Below are 24,204 nucleotides of genomic sequence, written 5' to 3' on the forward strand. Positions count from 1 at the left end.
CCTCCCGCCTGTGCTCCCCCTTCCGCTTCCTCTGCACCCCCCTAATTGGAAATAAGTTAGTTCAAATTAGCGCTGTAGTGTAGACATACCGTAGCTGGCAGGCAGTGGTAGATGGGCTAAAACCATTAAAGTACGCTTGCTTCTAGAACTTGCAATGTAACATAGCATTCCAAAGACTCCCAATTCCTCTGTTGTCCAGTAAACAGCTGTGAAGCAACACATTTTTTGTGACTTGTTAAGAGTCCTGTCCTGTCACACTGTGTGACCTGTGAGTCTTTGTCCAAGAGTATCCAGAGAGCAAGGTAGGTAAAGTTGAAGCTCTTCTTCTTGGAAAGATCTAGGCAAGTTTCATCAGATACAAGAAAACCCGTACAGATGTTTCAGATATTAGTCTCATTTAGTCAGTTCTCATGTTGAATTGTGAAAGCTCTTTAAGACTCATGTCTCCTAAAGTGTTACAGTCCTGAAATCCAAGTCAGCACCCGTTCTGTCCTCGCAATCAGTCTCTTTTTAGGCCCACAGGCTGCATTGTCTCCAGCACCAAGAACTGAGCAACTCAGCTCTCTTCCAGCTCCGGGCATTAGGATGTCATGTCCACCTGTACTGAGATCTACAGCACTGACCACTTTACAGTTCATTGGAGTCTTTGGTTCTGGTGGTAAACAACTCTGTGCCAGCACTGGGCATCTACAGGTCTTACAGAACTTGAAAAGAATAATGGAGATGTTGGTTATCCCTTGGAGATCATTCAGGAAAAAATACATCAGCTTCTTTATGTCCTGAACGCTTACTCAGTTTTGTAACTAGCCATGGTCAATAATGATGGGACTATTTGAACCAGTTAAACTGATGTGGAATACACAAGCCTCTGTCACAGTGCCTTTGAATAGAGCAGACAGGACATAGCAGTTGTTTGCTCAAGGATATGAATATTTCTGCTTCCTTTCTCTCTCTTCTTTTGGCAACCACTTGTCCTGTTTCTAGGAACTTTGTCTGGCTTAAGTTCGGACTGGTGGGTTTTGAAGGTAGTCAATGAGCAAGGGATATCCCATCTAATTTCAAGCTGTTTTGGTTCCTCCCCCCTCTTGTGAGGGACTGTTACAAGTTACATAACACAAACCTCTAAACCAATGAGATTTAACCTTTCCATGAATTGATTTGTTGGTCACATGCTTGTACTTCTCCACTCCACATGTTGAGCTCACTCTCATCTTGGCCTTTTCTAGACTGTTCCTAGGGTGGTGAGCCACAGCATGCTTCTTTATGCATACATGCCTTCTACATCATGCTTTGTTTAAAATGAACATAAGTATGCCTTTCAACTGCAAGCACTCAGTCCTGGCTTGTGCTTGGTCTGGCAACTACCCTCCCACCCCGCCATAGCGGCTCTGCATAAAGAATATTTTAGGACCTGGCAGGCAGGCAGCCCAGCTCGCACCATTCCCAGGGTGCTACCTTCGCTGCAGCTTTGCAAGGAAAGTATTACTGCAGAGCTGTCCTGGGAGGTTGTTCCCAGGATACAGCATGAGCTGGGGCTGAGTTGGACTGCTTGCTTTCTGGCTTCTAATTTACTCTTAATGTAGAGCTGCAGCGGGGGTAGACCCTGGGACCATGTGCAAACCTGACTGAGCCAGGCTGCTGGCCAGCCCTCTAAAAAATGTACTGGCAGAGCCATGGGGAATGGAGGCATGCAGTCCAGGGGTGGGCAATAATTTTTAATGGGGGGCACTTAAAGATTTTGGCAGGTGGTCAAGGGCTGCATTTCTGCTGACGAGGTGTGGGGTCTGAGACAAAGGTTGGGTGCAGAATGGAGCTTGGGGTAGGAGTCTGGGGTGCAGGAGCTGGTGTGGAGTCTGAGGAGGAGTTGGGTGAAGGAGGGGGTTGTGATCTGAGGCAGAGGCTTGGAGTGCAGGGTCTAGATGGAGGTATTGATGCGGGAAAGGATTTTGGCCCGGGGGAGGGGCTCTAGGAGACGCTTCAGGGATGGAGTTGTGACCTGGAAGAGGGGTGCAGAGGGTTTGCGTGGTGACCTGGAGCAGCAGAGTGGGGTGCAGGGTTAGGGAGAGGGTATGCAGGAAAGGATTCTTTCCTGGGGGTGTGTGGAAAGAGGAGTGCAGTGTTTGGAAGGGAGTTGTGACCTGGGAGGGAGAGGTACAGAGTGTTTGTGGGGTGGTCTAGGGCAAAGGGGGGGGTAGTTGCCAGAGGCAGCCTCTGGCTGAGAGGTGCTTACCTAGATGGCGCCCAGTCAGCAGCCCTGCAAGAACCTAAGCTGCAGCTGCAAGCTGCTCTGTGGCTCTGTTCCAGGCAGGTTGGGGGGAAAGGTGAGAGGAGGCTTTATTGCTGCCTCTGCCTCCAGCAAAATTTCTCAGCTTTTACTGGCTGTAAACTGGCCAATGGGAGCTGAGAGATTTTGCTGGGGGGCAGGACAGAGCACAAAGCCTCCTTGCGTGCTCCTCAGCATGCAGAGCGTAGAGCCGCCACATTGTGCTTAAGGGTCTCAGCGAGACAGCCATGGGTTGGATCCAGTGGCTTGGCGAGCTGGATGTGGCTGGCTAGACTCCCCTTGCCCACCCCTTCTGTAGTCGGTAGCATTAACTGATAAGCTTTCCTTTATTGGTTAATCATTTAACCAACGACACAGTTACATCCCTAATATCTGGAAGTGACTGCTTTGCTCAGTACTTCAGGGCCTCATTCTGTACTAGTAGCCTCTTTTCTAGCTGAATAAGTAGGCTTTCCTGTTCCCTTTTTTGTATTGAAGATTTGTGTGCTTTTGGAGGTTCATTTTCAAAAATTGAACTTGGCATGTTGAAAGAATTAGCTCTGTCCTAGCAGTGATTCTAATCCAATGTGTTCTGATTCAATTCCAGTTTGCATAAATACTTTGAAGGTATCTACAAGTATTCATAGAATTTCATATTGGATACGATAGTCAATTAGAAATCTTGTAAGATTGTCCTGGATGTTTACACATTATTTTACTCAGTGTAGATTGATTTCAGTAATTGATTTTAAATGAAAAAAATCATAGGTTAAAATGATGTTACCAAAAAAGTTAAAACTGACTGTTTTTGGAGTGTACTTAATATTGGAGCAAACCTCATTTAACTCACTGACATGTCTGTTTTTTTGAGAAAGCAAGTATAGATTAGGGTTCCCTTGGAAAAGCTGATTTACGCTGAAGAAAAATAGGGAATAGACTTACGGCATCACCATTATGGTCTGTGGCCATAATGTTCCAAAATAAGGAACGCGCATTATGTAATATAAAATAAAAAAAACACCCAGTGGCAGCTGGCAACTCTAGATTTCTTTTACTGCAGCTTTCTGTATTGAATGAGTGGTATGGAGAGGGCAGATAAAGAAAAGTTATTTATTAGTTCCCTAAATAGAAAAACTAGAGGACACCAAATGAAATTAATGGGGAGCAGGTTTAAAACTAATAAAAGAAAGTTCTTTTTCACACAGCGTGTAGTCAACCTGTAGAACTCCTTGCCAGAGGAGGCTGTGAAGGCTAGGACTATAATAGAGTTTAAAGAGAAGCTAGATAATTTCCTGGAGGTTAGGTCCATAAAAGGCTATTAGCCAGGGGAGTAATGGTGTCCTTGGCCTCTGTTTGTCAGAGGCTGGAGAGGGATGGCAGGAGACAAATCGCTTGATCATTGTCTTCTATCCACTCTCTCTTGGGCACCTGGTGCTGGCCACTGTCGGTAGACAGGATACTGGGCTAGATGGACCTTTGGTCTGACCCAGTACGGCCATTCTTATGTTCTTATGAATGGTTGGGTGATAGATTCTAAACCTCGTTAACTTACGGCTTGTTTAATAACGATTAGCTAAGCTAAATTTTTTTTCTAGCAACATCCAACATAGCAAACAGCTTGGGAATTTACTTGTCAAATCACACCAACTCTAAAAGAGAGCCTTGAACAACAAAGGAAGTTTTTAATCCCTGAAAGTTTGTCCAAATAAATCGGTTTTTCAACGTTCCGCAAGACTTTTTGATTTTTTTAATTGTTTAAGGCCATGCCTATACTTAAGCGCTGGAGATGGATCTTCTGGTGTTAGATTGAATGGATCTACCAAAGACCTGGTAAATTGAATGCTGAGGGTATCCCTGGTCAGTGCTGGTAATCCTCACAGTTGTGAGAAATATGAAAAGCAGACGGGAGCATTTGCTCCCATCGACCTCCCACTGTGAAGACTGTGCCAAGCTTGTCTTCTGGTACGTTGACTCCAGCTACATTATTTATGTAGCTGGAGTTGAGTACCTTAAGCTGATCTTCCGGGTGTAGTATAGACCTGACCTAAATTACTAACCAGTTGTGGATATGGCTGAGTGGATCATCTTTATCCACATAATTTTCTTCCAATAAGCATTTTTCCGTATGATGTTTCATTTATGTAATTAGGCCTCATCTTCTTGCATCACTTATGCTTGATACATTTTCCTTTTTTTTTAGCAAGGGACCAAATTGCTTCAAAATATTCCCAGTTAGGAGGTCTCTTAGGCTCAGAAGCCATGACACTTTTTCAGTGACAAAAGTGTGGGGGGATATAGAAAGCTGTGTGTGTGCTTAATAATGTCTTCCCTTTTTCTTTCCAGTTGACTCCTATGTTGCTTTCTATGCTGCCATCCTTTCCTATATATTGTCTCTGTCATAAAACAACATCTTAATTAACTCCTCTGCTGTGGTTGGCCAAAGGCCACCACTATATAAGCACAGAAGAAAAACAGTCCTTTCCATCTTGTGCATGTTACTTTTTAGTCTGCTGAGGAACAGGAACTGAAAACACAGAATTTTGAAGAAGCAAGAGCTGGTGGTTAGGCTGGGTAGACTGTAGCCATTAATTCTTTTTTTTAGACTGTAAATGTTCATGATGTGTAGTATGTTTGTGATAGGATTTAATTGTAACTGTTATATTTAAATGAGAAATGTAATAGCTAATTTAAAAAAATAAACCTTCAATTTAGATGGATTTAATTTAAATAAAAAATCGTGTGTGAGTGTGTGTGTGTGTGTGTGTGTGTGTGTGTTGTCACTAGGCAAAATGTATTGATTGTTATGGCTAACTTTTATTTCAGTAATCTTCATCATTTTCAAAGTATTGTATAAACGAAGCATGCAAAACTTTGCAAGTCTCGAGGTACTTGTATTTCTCTTTCCGTCAAAACTGCTGAGTTTCATTGAGCTATCACTGAATATTTGTAAAGACATGAGGGGCACGTGGGCGGAAATGGTTCAGGCTAGAGATGTTAAAATGCAGTGATTTTACTAATGAAGTAGATTTTTTTTTTAATCAACTGCTCAATGAATCGATAGGGGAAGGCAGCTGGCTCAATCCTGGCTTGCGTAGGGAACAAATCCTGCTGTATCTCTGCAATTTTAAAAGGCAGTAGGAGTCTGACAGCCTGCTCCCCAACTCTTACTGCATTTAAACTGCAGACCTGTAGCGGGGTTTGGTCCTGGTGCGAGCTAGGCTGCCTGGTTAGCTGGCAGCAACCCCTGTCTGCGGAGAGCTAGATGTGCTATTTTGGACTATATTGGATTCTTCTTTTCAGCGAGGACATGGACATTTTACTTCACTAAATCGGAAGGCCAGAAATGGATCATAATAAATTCAAACTTATCTCCTAGTGTAGACATGGTCTAATAGTCCCAAATGCTAGTAATAGTATTCTTGAGGGAGTGAGCAAGACATCCATATTTATCTGTTCCTGTGGTATCTGTTAATTAGTATAAAACTTAAAGAACAACTAATGGTCCTGCAGCACCTTAGAGCCTAACAAATATTTAGATAGTATCATGAGCTTTTGTGAGTACAACCCACTTCTTCAGATAAATTGAGTAAGGCGTCCAGAGGTACAAATCAATAGGGGTATGTCTACACTACCACCCTAGTTCGAACTAGGGTGGTTAATGTAGTCATACGAACTTGCAAATGAAGCCCGGGATTTGAATTTCCCGGGTTTCATTTGCATGTTGCCAGGCGCCGCCATTTTTAAATGTCCGCTAGTGCGGACTCCGTGCCCGCGGCTACACGCAGCACGAACTAGATAGTTCGGATTAGGCTTCTTATTCAGCAGCATTTCTGGCACAAGTTTCCATCCAGAAAATATGTAGAGAGGTGCTGTGGTACTTCAGACACACTTGAATTGCACATTATGCAGTTACCCAACAGGCCAAAGACACTGCTGCCTTTGGTAGAGCAGTGTGTTCCAATCAGTGGATACCTGAACTCTGACCCTGCCACTGAGACTTGGGGCTTGGGGGTCACCTGGTTGAAACTGATGTGAACTAACACTCGAATAAAAAAGGGTACTCACCTTCATGTAACTGTTCTTAGAGATGTGGTGTTAAGGTCTGTTCCAATATCCTTCCACTTTCCCCTTTTTGGCGTCGCAAGCAAGAAGGAACTGAGTGGGTGGAGGGTAGGCACAACCCTATATTGAGGCTATGAAGATTCCACTCCATGGAGGAGCCTGGACCAGCCTGATGGATACCAGCCTGAAAATCTTCCAGCTGCTGTGTACCCACATGCACACAGACCTGATTAGAATAGACATGAACACCACACCTCGAAGAAGAACCGTTAAGAGGAGGTGAGTAACCTTTCTTACAATGATAGAATATCACTTATAGAATACAATGTTTTGGCATGCATGTTTTGGTAAAATGACTCGCAGTCAATGCCCCACAGAGGAAAATTGGATTAAGAGAAATACAGCATACTGAAGAGTACAAAGTAAAATGTACTTTCTCCAGCTAAATGCTCCCCTTTTAGTGAGAGGAACTCTGCTGTTTGTTTGAGTTGAGAAAAGACGTGTTGGGAAATAATGGACTCTCTTCCTAGAAGAAGCCAAAACTATGTTCCTTTTGTAGTGTTTAGTGCTGCTTGTGTCTCCACCCCCAACCTGCAGTGAAACTTATTAATGCATGATTTTCTGTTTAAATGTTGAACCATACAAATGAAAAGTCAATACGCATGAACATGACATGTTAAGGTAATACAGTGTTAACCAATATATGGATCATTTTTCATCGAGGATACTGCTCGAACAATCTGAAATACTAAAGCCATTTTTTAATTAATTTCACAAAAATGTATAGCAGTTTGTCTTTGTAGTCAGAAATGGGATGCTGACGCTTGGAACTGAAACTTCCCACATAATTTATTAAAGTTTCTGTAACACTTCACTCCTGGTCTGAATCTGCGTGAGAGAATGTGTGGGTTTAAATTGAAAGGGGTTCAATAATTGAAAGTCCCATGCTATTTGAATCCTTGTTAACACTTTTGTGACTATATAAGGGAAACTTTAAAATATCAGGGAGTCTATTGCTTTATCTGCTTCAAATGTTGACCACAGCAACCAAGTCTCACGATGATCAATGCATTTCTATGTTGCCCATGTCCCTCATTGGTATTGCTGAGTCAATTGACACGAACGTTCCTAAAGAGCCTTGTGTACTTAAGGTTTCCTTAACTAAAGCAAGAACTCATTATTATATGCTCCAGGTTTTTTTTTTTTGTTACCTGCAGAGCCAAATATGAATATTTAAGTCCTTGCACCATTTGGACAAGCACCACACACTAACAGCTCTGCGTAGGTACAAATGTCTACCCATGGATGCGGATATCCTCAGATGAACATCCGTATCCACTGATCCAAGAGGCACTGTGGCCAATGGAGAGCAATGTGACTTCCTCACTCTTCAGAGCTAGTGCCCCATGCAAGCAGCTCCTCCTGGCAGTGTGGCTGTACTGTTCCCAGCTATGGCCCAGTGGGGTGGTACAGTCCCAGACAGGAGATATTGCAGGGGAGGCTTGGGTTGGAGATGATATAGTTGCATGGCTGTGAGGACCTGCTGGCATGGGTCACTGGTTCCCAGGAGTGAGGAAAAACCACTCGTATACGTTGTCCACAATGTCTCTTGAGAACGGGGGCCTGCAGATCAGTGGATATCTGCATCATCAGGCAGACATTTATGTGCGTGCAGAGCTCTACATATACTCCTTTGCAGTTTCTGTACTTTATTTCTTGGCATCAGGGGATTTTAGAGCACTTCAAAGTGACAGGGAAGACTATTTTTTGTATAAGGTTGCTTTCTTTCAATGGGAACAAGAGAAATAATAGATTTAATATACAATACTTTTTAAAAACAAATGTTTGAGTATTAGTTACAGAGGTGAATCACAAGAAAAAAAACACATCTGACTCTAAATTGAATGCTTTAATTTTTTAACCTTTTTTTGCAGGTAGATCACAGGATTTAAATAAGTTAACTTGTTCAATACATTTTTATTCTGACTTTTTATTATTCATATAGTGTAGATGTAGTACCTTACTATATTCTTCCCTGTGAAATAGAGGACAAAGTAATGAACATTTTGAGTTAGCGCTGATATAGTCAGAGCAGTCACTTAATTTTTATTCTAAACCAGTCAGTTTTTTTTCTCTGCTTCCTGGAATGATTTTTTCTGTTAGTGGTAATGAAACTTATTTTACCTAAGATAATAAAATTGTTTTTATTCTTGTTATGGAACATGGAAGAAGTATTATTTTTCTAATGCCTCGTCAAATTAATTTTTATTACTATATATTGTAGCATCACATGTTCAGTAATCATCTTAGTTGCTTTGCTAATGAAGCATCTTGAAATTTACAAATTTTATTAATCCAGAGGGTAGTTTTCTGCTGTTAATCTGTTTGCTACTGATAGTTTATAAAAAAAAAAACCCATGAAATTTAATTTTAAGTACTCAAGATCCTTGGTTAAAAGGCAGGATACAAGGGCTAAATATAAATATTTGTAGTAGTGGCTAAAGCCTTATAGTAAAGGAGTGCTTCCCTTTTGCTTGATCCATAATAGAACTGAGCAATAATATTCCAGATCAAATGAAAGCCAAAGAATAGGAATGGTTAAGTCCTAAGCATACTGTAAAGACTCTGAAAAGGATCTCACAAGCTCGGTGAGTGGGCAACAAAATGGGAGATGGAATTCAGTGTTGTTAAAAGGAAAGTAAGCACGCTGGAAAATACAATCCCTATTCTATATACAAAATTAGGTGGACTACATTGACTGTTGCCTCAAAAAAAAAAAAAAAAAATCTTGGGGCTCACTGGATAGCTCTTTGGAAAAAATATCTGCTCAGTGTGCAGTAGTAATCAAAGTTAGTTAGCAACCATTAGGAAAAGGATAGTTATTATATAAAGACAGTAAGTATAGTCTGGTACATAAATGTGTAGTATGCACACACGGTAAGTATTGCATGTAGTTCTGATTGCCTTAACTCTAAAAAAGGCATTAGAATTGAAAAAGTTACAAAGAAGGGAAACAATAACAATTAGGGGTTAACTGCTTCCTTATTATGGGGAGAGAGAAAGACTGGGACTGTTCAGCTTGGAATAGTGAAAGCTAAGGGTGGAATATGATTATAAGTCTATAAAATGAGGAATTGTTATTTACCTTTTCATAAAAATAACCAGATGGCTGTTGGTGAAATTAATAGGTATTAGGTTTAAAACTAATATTAGGTAGTACTTCTTCATATCACACAAGTCCACTTGTGGAACTTATTACCAGGTGATGTTGCGATGGCCATAAATATAACTGGATTCCAAAAAGAATTACGAGTGTTACCCAAGGTGACCTTTCTCTGGGTGTCACTATGGCGAAGATTTGAAATCCTGAAGGTACTTGAAGGCTCCATTTCTTTCCTTTTAATATAATCTTTCTTAGTACTTACCTTAGAATCCGAATATATTATTAGCATCTATGGAAACTAAGTTGTGGAATTTCAATTCAAAGATTGAGAACATTTATGAAACAAGAATCTGAAATACATACAAAGGATGTCAGAATTCTGTAAGGTAGTATTTTTGCACTCCAAGGCCAAATTCTGGCTTCTTTCAAAGCGCACAGAAATTTCTTGAGGAATCTTAGCAGCAAGTATACACTTACAAATCTCCATGCGCTATAGAGCAACAAAGCAGAATTATCACCTTTGTTTCTATTAGCCAGGGAGTTATCTGGCAAGATAATAATTTCTTTTTAATGTTTTTAAGCTTTGGGAAAGTGCTTGTTTCCTAAGGTTGCCTTAATTTGTAACTTTGGGCCTCCTAAGGTTTCAAAACTCATGTTCTTGTCCATAAAGGTCAGAGAAAAGTCTTGAACTTGGGTCTTCAGCATCCCAGTTTACCACTCTAACTACTTGAATTCTCTGGATTTGATTAAAAATTCCCTCAGGAATCTGAGAGACATTTCCTCTTAAAAGCTTACTTTAAACTGCTATGTTCTGGTTGTGGTTTAACCTGAAAGTTCCTGACTACATTTAATTTTGAAAGAAGCAATGTGGCTGAGTGGATGATACTTAAATTTGTTCTTCTAGCAACCTGGGTGGTTTGTTGGCATTTCTGGGAGAGGTGATTGTGCAGCCTCTTGGTTAGCATATGTGTAAAACTGGGCAATGCTGTTAGACTGCTATCTTGGATATTACGCCATGCACAAGGAGAAGGACTCTCAAGTACACAAATATCAATAGCATTAGAGGTGAGATCAGTCTCGTGGCTTATTGGCTTCCTAGCTCTATACTGTACCATGCCATAGATTTCATGATAAATAGCTTCCCACCCACAGAACTCTGTGGTTGAAGAGAACGTGTGAGTCAGCTGAAATGTGGAATGTCTTGCAGAATCTGGCATCATTCAGAACTCAGCCAATATCTGTTTTCAAGTCTGCTCACTTCTCAACAGGAATATTAGAAAAAGCTATGTTGAACAGGACTTTTACTGCTTTAGTGAACTATTGTGTTCAGCCTGCAGTCATTTTGAGTTTTAACTTGTGCTCCTACTACTTACTTCAAGTCTTCATCAAACACATGAAATAACTTGAAAATATGAGCAGAGTTGTCAGTTGCTTTCTCCAACCATTTAATTCAGTCCTTAATGAAATTTCCTTTTGCTTCCCTGTTGCTTCTGTCTTACATGTATACATATCATATCCTTTGTTTAAACTGAGTTTGTAATACAGATTTACAGTTACTATGAATGTGATAATGTTTATGTAGTTCTTCCCAAACATCTGGAGGCAAAAGTTCAAGGTTTGTGCTGATTGTCACCACATTTCATTAACTGCAATCCTTTTTTAAATGGAACTTCCCCCCCCCCCAAGGGATACCTTCACACAGGATTAGTCACTGCTAGAGAAACTCATTTAAATTTAAGGCTAAAATTTAACTTCAAAGTGAATGAGCCAAGATGGAGCTGGTACATTGGACAAGGTTGCATATCGGAAGGCTTCGGCAGAAATGAGTTCAGGAACACAATGAAGGGTATCTGGTAAACAGGCAATTGATACTGGATCATTCATATTTTGCACATTTCATTTGATCTAGAATTTAGTAGAGTTTTTCAAGATTATTTGTGCTGAATTTGGGATGGAAAAAATGTACTTAGCTTTTGTCTTTTTTTCTTCTTCTTTTAGTTGGGTTGAAAACTTCGGCCATGAAGGACTGGGATTGTTGCTGGATGTTCTAGAAAGATTGGTTGAAACAAAACTGTAAGGACACTCCATGTAAATCTTGAATTTTTTGCAATATTATAATTAATTGGTAATTACAACTTGAAATGTTTCTATCAATTCAGTCAGGACAGAGTTGTGAAGAGGAGTCAGCATAAGGTTGTACAGTGTTTGAAGGCCTTTATGAATAATAAGGTATGTGATTTATTGTTACTCAATAATTGACTTTATTCATGAGGTAGTCTATGCTACATTATGATTTAGATGTTTAACCTGAGGTGACTTCATTTACATGAATGGTTTTCAAATATTATATATGAAAGAAAACCACTGTTATGTTTTAGCCCCTCATGCCTAGATCTATTAATGTTTGTGGTTTGCACTGTAAATATTTTGATTTGAGATAAAATCTGTGAATCTTAACTAAACATAGTAAGTTCAAGTTGCTTAAATGATTATTTTAATATGGAAAATATTATTTCAGTATCCAACTTAGATTTATTTTTCTTCTGTTATGTGGAAGGAGTCTTTGCAATTGAACACATTTTTGATGGTTTCTCCCATATTGTATTTCATTCTTCAGTGTGAAGCTGATTATCTGTACAACATGTTTAGCCAGTCGTTCAGTGGTTTGATTTGTAGATTGATTTTAAACCTCAATAATTTGAAGACCTCATTTAATTTCTTGAACAGTGTATATGGTTTTAGAGTTTAAGTATATAGCCTCATCACCTTTAGTAGTTTTAATATAAAGTCTAATTACCACTAAATTTTCTTGAAGAAATAAACAATACAAATTAACCTAAGAGGCTCTTGAAATCATAATGGTCCATTAAGTATTATCATAATTCAAACTCTTAAATTCTAAGCTTCTGTTGTTTTGCATTGCTGTATCATTATCCACCAGTTACTCTTTTTTGATTAGTATAAGCGTTCCCTTTGCCCATCGCTATGAACAGCTCTTCCGACATCTTTCTAATGATATTTCACATTGGTACCATTTGTTTTTCATGAAGGCTTTTGCACGTCTCTCAGATTTCTGTTTTTTTTTTTTTTTTTTTTTTTTTTTTTTTTTTGTCAAGCATGCAAAATAGTCCTACTGAACTCCAGGCACTCCAATTATATTGATATATCTTAATACTACTCATTCTGCTTCCAGCAATATCTTCTCATTCACAGGCCACAGCTCAGCTTTTTCTTGGAAATGCAGGAAGAAAGACAAATCACATGGGATCTGTTTAGCTAGACCAGATCAACCCAATTAAGAACTGTTCAGCAATAATTTGTGCGGTGGAGGTTATTTTTCCTATTTCAATCTGGTGAATATAATAGAGGTCTGCAGTCAACCTCTGATCCCAGCACATGACGGGGACTTTATTCCCCTACACTCCTGTGAGTGTTAAGCAGATTTGGGCAGGGGAAGGGGTTGCGTCCTTGCTGTAAAATGTGTCCTTGATACCAAATCCTGTTCCTCAGTTGATTTAAAGGATAACTTTTTGAAATTCACCTCCAATTCCTTTTTATTAGGGAATCAGATACTTGTGAAGGTAAGACCATCTTTTGCTCTTTGGGAGAGCTTACTATATTGAGTTACATTCCCTTGGCCAAAAGGATAAATTATGTAATTATGTAAATCCTTGTGGTAGGGTGACAACAATTCCTCCAGGAATTAAGAAAAGTGGCTGGTGATCATCCTAATTCATTTAAGAGCTACTACCACATATAGAGGCATGCGTATACAGAGATCAACAGACAAAGAAAGGATTGACTCAACAACTTGAGTTTACTATGTTTAGTTAGGGTTCACAGATTTTAATTTGAATCAAAATATTTGGTGTGCGTGTATGGTGCAGCCCAACTCAGTCCCAGTAAAAGGACAGCACCCTCTGCCCACAGGGGGCCTCACCACTCATTCTTCCTATAAAGGGTTGGGTGGACTTGAACCTAATGATACTAAAGAAATCTGATAAGTGACCTCATGCACAAAGGACCTTTTATTAATTTTTGCTTTCTCCGTACTACTTTCACCTTAATTGTTTTAAAAGGGTTATAATAACTTCTGCTGGCAATTACAATTGCCTTTGAAGAGCAAAACACAGATGCTGGCGTGTTCAGTCAGTTGAGTGCTGGGAATATCAGAATGTAGACAGGCAGCTGTGCAGCATGAAAAAAAAAACCTGAGCAGGGAGAAACACACTTGTATCTCTAACGGAAAGAGATGATGGCTGAGGAGCCTAGAGCAGGTGCTCTCGGTGGATCTCAGAAGAGGGAATATAGCGGTGTTGTCCTGAACTGTTGTATTCTATCAAACTAATACCTACAGGCTGTGTCTAGACTGGCAAGTTTTTCCGGAAAATGGTCTGCTTTTCTGGAAAAACTTGCCAGCTGTCTACACTGGCCGCTTGAATTTCCGGAAAAGCACTGACGATCTCATGTAAAATCATCAGTGCTTTTCTGGAAAAACTATGCTGCTCCCGTTTGGGCAAAAGTCTTTTTCCGAAAGACTTTTGCGCAAAAGGGCCAGTGTAGACAGCATAGTTCTGTTTTCCGCAAAAAAAGCCCCGATTGCGAAAAAGGTGATCGGGCTTTTTTTGCGGAAAACTGCGTCTAGATTGGCCATGGACGCTTTTCTGCAAAAGTGCTTTTGCGGAAAAGCATCCTGCCAATCTAGACGCGTTTTTTCCGAAAATGCTTTTAACGGAAAACTTTTCCGTTAAGCATTTTTGGAAATTCATGCCAGTGTAGATATAGCCACAGTGTATCAGGAGGCACTAGCAATTAGCATAGTTGTCTCCCCAACCTACAGTTGAGTTTCTTCATAATTAACTATTTCTTCCTGACATTGGCCAAAAACCTATCCAGTGCTTGGTTACCCAAGGACTGGCTGTTTCAGGATGTGTACCCCATCTTCACTGAACTCAGATATGACTTTTTTACTGATCCTCACTATGTGTACAAATTTAGCCATCTCCCAGTCCATGCATATTTTAGCCATATCAATCCATGAAGCCTTTGGGTCTCTTGATAGTATCCGCCCCTGCAGCATTTCAGGCAGGTTTACAGGTACGCTGGGAAAAAGGTCCTTGTTTCCCCCTTACTCCCCATGCTAATGTTGCTTAAGGAATCCCAAATCTTTACAACTAAATTTATAATAATCCTTTAATATGATTTCTTTTTGGCTGCCGGAGAGCGTGAGAAGAGCATCAGGATGCTCTTTCCCTGGCAGCTCAGAATCACCTTACCACTGAGGCCCAGACACAAACCTCTAGACTAACTGGTCCTGCCTGGTTTACAAGTGCTGAATACTTTGCCTACCAATCCAAATAGCAACTCTTATAATCTGTTCATTTGCTCCATGACATTGGATAAACATAAGAAAGTTAATACACTAGCACCACTGATTTTTTCCTTTTTCCATCCTGAGTCATATATATGACTCATACATTCAAAAGCCACTGCCTAAGAACCCGTATCCCCGAGTCCTACTTGATTATTGTTACCATGTAGAAGTTGTTGCCTTGATCTAGAAAGTATGGGACCCAAATTAACCAGGAGAAGATTGCAACTGTGCCATGAAGTCTGCCGCAAGCTGGAATTGAATGTAGTAACCCTTACAATGAAGGAAATAATGGTCATGACCAGCTAGCCTCAGTTGTGTATAAGTTCTTACTGCTGCTCCCAGGATAATTGATTTTTCCCCGCCCTTGTGCAATAATATGGGCTCTCTTTGTCTGTGATGTTTCAAGATCAAGGTGACTGATCATTTGCCCTCCTGTAAATCACTCATCTCCGATGCCTCATTGGAAATAACTCCTTATAAACAGCTTAGTTCTTGGTTTCTAAATACTCCAAAAGTGCCACTAGGAATGTAGATTTAAAGATGTGTCGTGTGTATTGACTTAGCTATTGAGGAATTCCGACCACACCCCAAAATATCTGAATAATGATGGTTCGTTGGCGGAATGACTGGCGTGGCAAAGGGGTCACACTGAGATGGTTGTTAGGGTGAACTGCAAAGACTGAGGAAGACAATTCCCCAAACTGGTACTTATGCTATTGCTTAGATTGACAAAGCCACTAACGAACAGCTTCTGCAATATATTACTGATCACTGACAAGTCCAAAATACAGCTCCCTTAGAGCAACCTAAGACAGCCAAGTCAAATATGATGAGGAATACTGAGGAACTTGTCCATCATATAAAAGCTGTACAGATCCCAAAAGATCAGACACCTTACCCTCCAGGACAATAAATATTTCCCATTTTATCCAAATACATGCATATAACCAATTTTTATAAACTTATCTAAACTGTATTTAAAAGAGAGATCATTATACCTACAGATATGAATAGAGTTGTTAGATCAGTTTCATAGTAGAGATAGTGAACTTCAGTGCTGCAAAAAGCCCTTGCAGAATGAGGTTACAGTCCTAAAAGTATTCCAATAATTCACTAAATGGATTAAAATAAGGCAGTTCCCTAACTCCTGCTATTTACAGGTTCTTTATTCTGTGCTTCAAAGATTAATGAAGACAGTGATATCACTAGATTCAGTTAGATTTAAATGTTAATATCAGTGATTCTCTGTTAGCTTTTTTTAACATGTTTTATCAGTTTGTTTAATGTTAATATCTCCTTTTGATCTCTGAATTTAGAAACTGTGTGGTTACATGATCATGAGACTGTGGCTGTGTCAAAAACCTTACTAAATGAAGATGCGTTGTGCCTACTGCTTTTGTATAGCCCTTTCTGATTTTTGTTCCTGTATGCTTGCTCCATTCTTTGGTATTAATTCATAGCAATTTGTCCAAATTTCCACTTTTTGTAGGATTCCTTATTCATTTTTCAGGGCATTGTAGGGCCTGCAAGCCTTGTGTTATGTAGGTTATAGCCCGTAGCAGCTCGAGTGCCTTCACATTTACATGGAAGTTGGATTGTTTGTCTTCCTAAGATTGTCAAGTGGTCTTTGATTTATTTTCAGATGCTCAGAAATAACATTCCTAAGCAAATTTTGCTTTGGGCCTTTTAATGTTTCATTCAACTTTTCAATTATTCTTGACTGAGAAAATTGCTTGGAAACACCATATTTCCATATTAAAAATAATTAACAGTTGGAAAATTGTACTATTATATTGTAACCATGGTTTATGCTTGTTGCTAAATACTTGTACCATCCTACAGAGACTTAAATTGATATTCAGTAACCTGACCACACAACAAATTATAAGATCTACTGGAATATTGTGTGCTGCGTTCAGAGCGTTTCTGGGAATACTTAAAATTCTTAACAACTGAAGGCCAACTGATTAAATTAAATTTCTAATTAAAATCCTCAGCAAATCTGAGATGTATGATTGTTGTTATGCTATCTTATGAATAAGTGTTTTCTGTGGGATCACCCAGATTCGATTTTTCCGTTGATGTAGTTGAATGTCAATTATTCTGCTTAAAAATACTTTTCTTTTACTACTGAAAAAGGAAAAGGTTGAAGTGAAATATAACTTGGAAGACAATACATACTAAATCATATTCTGCTACATCTATTTACAATTTTATTTCTTTTTTCAAAAGTTTGATTAAAATTGTGACAATTTTTTTAGATGAATTTTTATTTTACTGTAGTATGGGTTGGAAAGAATAATGGGAGAAGAAAGGAGTCTAACATTACTGGCCAGAGCAATTGATCCCAGACTGTCTAACATGATGACTGATGTTGTTAAACTCCTATCTGCAATATGCATTGTTGGAGAGGAAAACATGTAAGTGTTGTATTCAATTTACCAGAGTTTTATACCCTTTTATAACTTGTACATAATCATTATCTGTTGAATAAGTTAACTACTTAATCATCAGTTTTTAGAAAAATGTTATTGAAAATTTACTGACTTTTTTTTTAACCAGAAAATAAAAAATCTTTACTGTTATCACCCCTTTGTCATTTATAAGAACCTTAGTGTGGCTTAGTGGGGGTGCTGTCTGCTCTGTAACCTGGTGTCCCCCTGCGCTGTGATGTGATTCCCACTGATGCACCCAAATGTGTATTAACCCATGCAACTAGGCTCAGCCTCCCAGGGAGAGAGACAAAGGGAGGAAGGCAGAGACCAACACCTGGCTGGGCGGTAGGGCCTTGAGGGGAGGCAGTTGCTGTCTGGTGAGCATGGAGAGAACAGGCTAAGATGGGGCTAAGGGTGATGGGCCCTAACCCTAGGGGCCTGAGCCTTCCTGGCCCTGCCCCCGCCCCCGGTAGCCACATCACGTATGTGCTGTGCTGTATTCTGGAAAATCAATAAACCCCTCTCTATGCTACTGGCTGGTGGAGACTGTTCTGGCTGCTATGAGGGTGCACGATCGGGAAACCCCCAACTTGCTGTCACAGAGGTATAAGTTAACATTTTGAAATGTTCTCATCAATTTTCCACGAGGGAAATAAGAAATAATCACATGTTAAAATGGTAGTCTGAAAACTGAATGAATAATGTTTTGCTTTTTAATATGTTGGTTATTGGCTTATATTTCTTAAACAAGTAGATGCGTACACTTTATAAATTTGTGTTAAAATAGGATTATGGATTAGGATTTATGATATCAGGAAACTTTTAGTTTAATTTAATAATTGACATATAAGAAGTAATTTATTAGTAACAATAATATTTACCATAATGGGGGAGGAAGAAGAGGAAGTAGTTCTGGGAGATGGAAAAAGCTCAACCTTCTCACATCATCACCCCATTGCTGTAGGATTTTGTTGTTCGTAAATTTCTTATTAGGTGTAAACTAAGATAAAAGTTTCCTTGTAACAAAAATGACATTTGAACACAAAATTACAATGTGTATTGTATAGCCCTACTTCTTTTTAAGGAATTTTACACACCAAACAGATGTGTGTTTTTTTTTTTTTAAAGGCGGGGGGAGGGGGAAGTGTCTGTGAGGAATAATACTTTTTGTCCCATAAATCAAAGTGTTTAAATTTCCTATAGCCTTGAAAAAATTTTGGAAGCTGTAACAGCAGCAGCAGAAGAAAGGAATGTTGACAGATTCTCTCCTATTGTAGAAGGCCTCCAGGATAACTCAGTACAGCTTCAAGTAAGTATTGTTTCTTCTATGATATTTTTTACAGTAAAACAAAAATGAAATAAGTGTATTGAATGCTTATTTTCTCATTAGACTGAAATGGAAGCTACCCAGATTAGATCATGTTCTGAAATGAGTTGTATGTAATTTAAGGAATGTAGATTATTGCTGAAGCAATTTTTACAGGTAAACTATTGTTGAAGCAAAGACTTCACTCAGTTTACGTGGCTAAACAGACAGTTTTATTGGCCAATAAAAGCAAAATGAGCCAAACGTGGTCCCAGCAGAGCCGGGCCCAGTGAGGCTGGCTAATACAATTAATCCTAGTATTTTATACCCCTTAACCAAACAAGTCTGACATCAGGGGAAGAAATCAAAGCGTACTTCAAAGAGGAATTATCAGCAGAGAAAGAAACGGGTTGAGAGGGTATTCAAGCTTCAGCTCAAAATAGTTCATTAACATATTCCAACAGCGTATCCTTCTGGCCTCTCCCCACCTAGGTGAAGGCCAGTTCACTCCCTCTAGTATATGTGTAGAGACAAGAAACTGAAATGGCTTTTGTTATACAGTGTGACCCAATATTCAATGGTTTCTACACTATCTAGCTTGTCACTTGCAGACTGTTCCCATGCTTTATTGGGTCACAGATAAGCATGGCAAATTCAGAATGAACTGCTGAGTAATAGAGCAGTATCACCTTAGAACTTGTGGTTCTTTGAGTGATGTCTCTGTGGGTTCTCCATTGTTGGTGTCGGGCTCATCCTGGTGCTGCAGATGAGAGACTTTTTCTAGCTGTGTTCAGTCGGGCCACACATGTGCCAGAGTGGTGCGTGCTGTTTACACCTTTGGAGTTTGCGCACGTGGCCCGACTCACCTCAGTTCCTTCTTGACCACCCTAGGTCCTAGGTGAAGCGCAATCCCTCCTGTTCTCTTCAGTTCTCTGTGGATAGGAATTGAATTTGTAATTAATTTATAAGTGTTAGTCCTTTGTTAAATTTATAGTTAGTAATAGTTTAAAAAAAAGGTTGTAAATAGTTAAGGTGCAACTCCTGAGGGGCAGTGCATCACTAGCCTCAATGGCTGTGGTCCTCAGAACTCTACTTGGTTTAAAAAAAAAAAAAAAAGGAAGAGTCAAGAAGAAAAATCTAGTAGAACAAATGGAAAAAGAGAGAGAGGATAAATTGATGATACTTGAAAATTCTCAGAGAATGAGACCTGCTGGGCATATAGCTACTGGTGTGCCTGTGCGGGGTGGGGGGTAGGGAAGGGGAGAAGGGGGAGAGCTGAGAAACAGTGAATTGCTGGATCTCCTGGTTTTAAGAAGTGTGAAAAGTGCCACAACCCTATCCCCACTTCAGACGGCCGTGTGTCTTATATTTGTTGCCTGGGGAAAGCACATGTCCCCCAGAAGTGCATCCATTGCTGAAGCCTTAAAGCCACAGCTTGTAAGGATTGGGAGCTCCGGCTACGTATGATGCTCTTCGATAAAGTGCTTGAACCTCAGAAAAACAGGGATGACACCAATCAGTCTGAGTCTGCCAACAAACAGAAGAAAACCTTGAGCCCTCCCTCACGTGAGCCCTTGTTCCAAAGAAGGGCCTCTGGAGCCTGCTCCCTAACCCCAAGGGTTGGTATGGGAGACAAACCAGGCACCGTACATCCCCGTGTTATGTTGGTGATGGACCCGAAATCTGAGCAAACTATGGCACCGGCTACTGTGGCACCGAAAAGGCCTACTGCCGTTAAACAGGATAAGACTTGAGCAATGGTGCTACTGCTGCTACCAACCAAGACTTCAGTGCCCACAAAGGCTAGATCTAAATCAGTTAAACGAGTGCTGTGCACTCCGAGTCTGGAGTCTGTCATCACCACTGGCATTGATGCCATCTCCATCTGCACATGCTCTTTGACACGGCAGGAACCTGTGCTGAGCTGTTGTCAGCCTGTGGCGCACAGGCAGGGATATGATGTATCTGTTCTATATGAAACAACTGTGTGAGATGTAGATCCTCATATGCTTCTTCCTTGGGACACCAATCCCGATTCCCTTTCTCAGTTCATGGCTCTCTTCCTCCACCATGGTTCCAGTACTTTGACACTATAGTGACTACAAACGGGGTCGGTGAAGTGTACTTGTCCCAACACTCTTCTTCAACCAGAGCGCATTTATCCTATGATAGACACTGGCCATGCTACACTTGCCATCCTTTTGGGCATCCTGACTGGTCTTATCGCCCACATTACCCAACTCACTTGTCTATATACCATCATTGGGTACCCACACGGCATCAGTCTAGAGCACTGTAAACACTGCCCCACAGGTCAATAACTCGCTCGTGTCCTACACTTTCCCTTTCCCAATGGTGGATCTGGACACAGAGGAGGCACAGATTATTGATAAACGTGATGCAGACCAACCTGATGTATTACCAACTGCCACATTGTCCTTATCGCCCGGTGAGGTGGTTATTCCCTATGACCTGAAGCAATTCCAGGACTTGTTCAAAAGAGTTGCAACCAGCCACGACGTAGTATTATCAGAGGTGCCCGAAAAACAACACCGGCTTTTGAAGAATCTTCATCCTTCAACTAAGTCAAGGATTGCACTACCTATAAACAAGTCAATTAGGGAAGTAGTGGACGAGGTCTGGCAGGCACCAGCCACAGCCCTGCCAACCAACAAGAGGTGAGACCAAACAAATTATGTCTCCTCTAAAGGTGTGGACTTTTTATGCCTTCACCCACCACCAAATTTTCTGGTGGTTGATGCAGCATACCACAGATCTAAGACCCCACAATAAAGAGCTGCCACTCAGGACAAGGCTCATAACGCTTACCGTAATTTAGTGAATATAACCCCCGGGCTGTATTCATTTTTACAAACCCTGCACCCCCCCGCCCCTTCCCGCAGGGTATACTTGGGTGTGCGGGGTATACAGAATTTTTTTTACTCACCAGGTGGTGAGCTCTCTGTCGCCTCTCCTATGGCTGCGCAGCAGCCAGCCTCCGGACAGGGGAGCATTCACTCTCTGGTTCTTGAGAAGATGCAGGAAAGAGCAGGGGAGCACTCATCCCCCGGTTCCTGGCCTCCAGCCTCTTGGCGGGAAAGCGCTCACCCCCCGGTTTCTGTGCAGCCACAGGAAGGGGCGGGGGAGTGCTCATTCCCCTGTCCCTTGTTGCTGCTGCGTAGGAACCGGGTGGTGAGCACTCTCCCGCCTGAAGGCTGGTGGGTCCTGCCCCTTCCTGTGGCTGTGGAAGTACCTGTGGGATGAGCGCTCCCCTGCCCGGAGGCTGGTGGCTGCGCTGGAACCTGGGGCGGTCAGTGGCTGATCCCCCCCTCCTCCCCCTTTTCCCTCCTCACTGTAAATATACCCCTGGCTCAGAAAAGTCTTGTATACCTCATGGATTATATTCATGTGTGTGGTATACAAGATTTTTTTTTTACTCAAATAGAAAAAACCGTGGGGTATATTCGGGTGCGGGTTATGTTTGGTAAATTATGGTAGATCTGTTGGGCAGGAAAAGTATTCTTCTTTGAGTGGCCCCGTGGGTGCTCTTCTCCAGGTGTCGGGTCCCGTCCCGGCACCGTGAATCGGAGAGCTATCAGAGCCATGGTCCGCCGGATCGCGCATGCATGGATGCCAGAGGCAGTGTTCGTGCCTTAGATGTGTTGCACGTGGTCCGGCTTGCTCAGTTCCTCTCAGCTGCCCTCGGCCATGGACGAGGGCTCCTGCTTGTCAGTTTGACTTCTCAACAGCTTTTTCAAAGAAGCCTTCACATTTGTAAATAGTTCAGAGCCTGATTAGTTATTTAGTTCTTGTTGATTTCTAGTTTAAAAAAAAAATAAGGAAAGTTTCCCTCAGACCGCGACAATCTGTGTGTAAAAAAAAAAAAAGGGAGGGGGAGGGGCACGGGGGGGGACTGAATCTCGCACCAAGTTAAGTGAACAAGTGGAGGAGAGACTACTCAATTTCTCCCTCCCCCCTAATTCAGCATGCCCCGGTTTTAAAAAATTGCTCTGTCTGCCGGGAGCCTATGCCTATGCCGGTGTCGGACGGATATGATTCTTGTGTGCCTGGGTGAGACGCATGTCCCCCAGAAGTGCACTCACTGCAGCAAGTTAACGGCGAGGCCTCATAGGGATCGAGACTTGCGCCTCAAACTCATCCTTTATGGCAAGGCACTGGAGTCCAATGCTGTACCTGCCTCTGGCATAGCAGCCCAGAAACGGCGGGCAACGTCTCCTGGGACGACCATTAATGAGAAAGCTAAGGCGTCCCCAGTGCGATCCTTGCCTGCCACCACCAAAGTGAAATGCCTTGACAAATCATCAGGGGCACCTGCCCCAGGGCATCAATGGGCTCCTAGGGCGAGGAGATTGCCTGAGCCAGGACTACAAGTGGCAGCGGCACCGGTTCCGGCAATAGCTCAGAATCCGGCATCAGTGGGAGCCCGCATGCTGGCACCTCCAATGGCTGCTTTAACGGCACTGGCTGGGGCACTTTTAAACCCCCTGGTGCTGAGCCGGCAAATGTCCCAAGCGGCACTGCAGGCATACTCTGATCTGCCGGCACTGAGCTTCTTCTCGGCACCGCCAACACCGCCCCCATATGGGGCTCCATTGGCACCGCAGCCAGGTTCAGCTCCGAGCTTTCCACCAACTTCACTGTCTTGTAAAGCTGTGGAGAAAAATCTACAGGGCATTATCCCCGTCGCCTACCTTCTCCCCAGGACCGTGTCCTTCTCTACCCAGATACCGACGGCACCGGGACTATAGCATCTAGCCTTCTTACTTACTAGCTCCGGATGAGGCAGTGATTCCAGAAGACGCCCCTCCCTTGGATGACCTGAAGTAGTTCCAGGATCTGTTCAAGAGAGTTGTGAACGCACAGGAGATACAATTAACGGACGTACCAGTAAAGAAACATAATCTTTTGGAGAATTTACGGCAACAACAGCAGGCAAAGATCACCCTTTCTGTTGATGAGACCATCATGGAAGTGGCAGATGAAATATGGCAGACCCCTTCTTCAGCTGCCCCAACTAGTAAGAGGGTTGATAGGAAGTATTTTGTACCTGCTAAAGGACTGGATTTCCTTTTCAACCACCCTCAACCCAATTCCCTTGTTGTTGATGCTGTACAACGTAGAGCTAAAGCTCCCCAATATAAAAAGCCATTCCAAGACAAGGATAATAAGAAAATGGACGTTTTTGGAAGAAAGGTTTACTCTTCGCCTACGTTATTGTTACGAATCACAAACTATATGGCCCACTTTTCTAACCACAATTTTGATAATTACTCAAAGTTTATAGAGCTACTACAGTATCTCCCTGATAACAAGAAACCTTTGCTGAAGGCCATAGTCTGAGAGGGATATATAGCCTGTAATACTACTTAGCAGATGGCCATGGATGTGGTCGACACGGCTGCACGGGCCACGGCTACGGAGGTCGCAGTGAGACGGTCTTCCTGGTTATCATCTGCAGGAACCCCGCAGGAGCTTCAAAATAAAGTTGAAGACCTACCCTTTGATAAGCAAAAGCTCTTCGCTAGTAACACCAAAGTTCTCCATTCTGGCAAAGACTCCCGTATTACTTTACGTACCTTG

The 24,204-nt window shown here is 41.5% G+C and overlaps 1 protein-coding gene across 2 annotated transcripts in view; it reads left to right on the plus strand.

The window, feature by feature from the left end:
* DIAPH3 (diaphanous related formin 3) overlaps positions 1-24,204 on the plus strand; it is a 463,148-nt gene that overhangs the window by 50,480 nt on the left and 388,464 nt on the right. For both annotated transcript variants that reach the window (XM_075918921.2, XM_006113561.5), the window contains 4 exons: positions 11,487-11,561; positions 11,648-11,717; positions 17,146-17,282; positions 18,501-18,606. In XM_075918921.2, coding sequence (XP_075775036.2) covers positions 11,487-11,561; positions 11,648-11,717; positions 17,146-17,282; positions 18,501-18,606 — 388 coding nt within the window. The remainder of the gene's footprint in view (positions 1-11,486; positions 11,562-11,647; positions 11,718-17,145; positions 17,283-18,500; positions 18,607-24,204) is intronic.

The sequence above is a fragment of the Pelodiscus sinensis genome, chromosome 1, assembly GCF_052426305.1.
Source record: "Pelodiscus sinensis isolate ZL-2025 chromosome 1, ASM5242630v1, whole genome shotgun sequence".
NCBI lineage: Eukaryota > Metazoa > Chordata > Testudines > Trionychidae > Pelodiscus > Pelodiscus sinensis.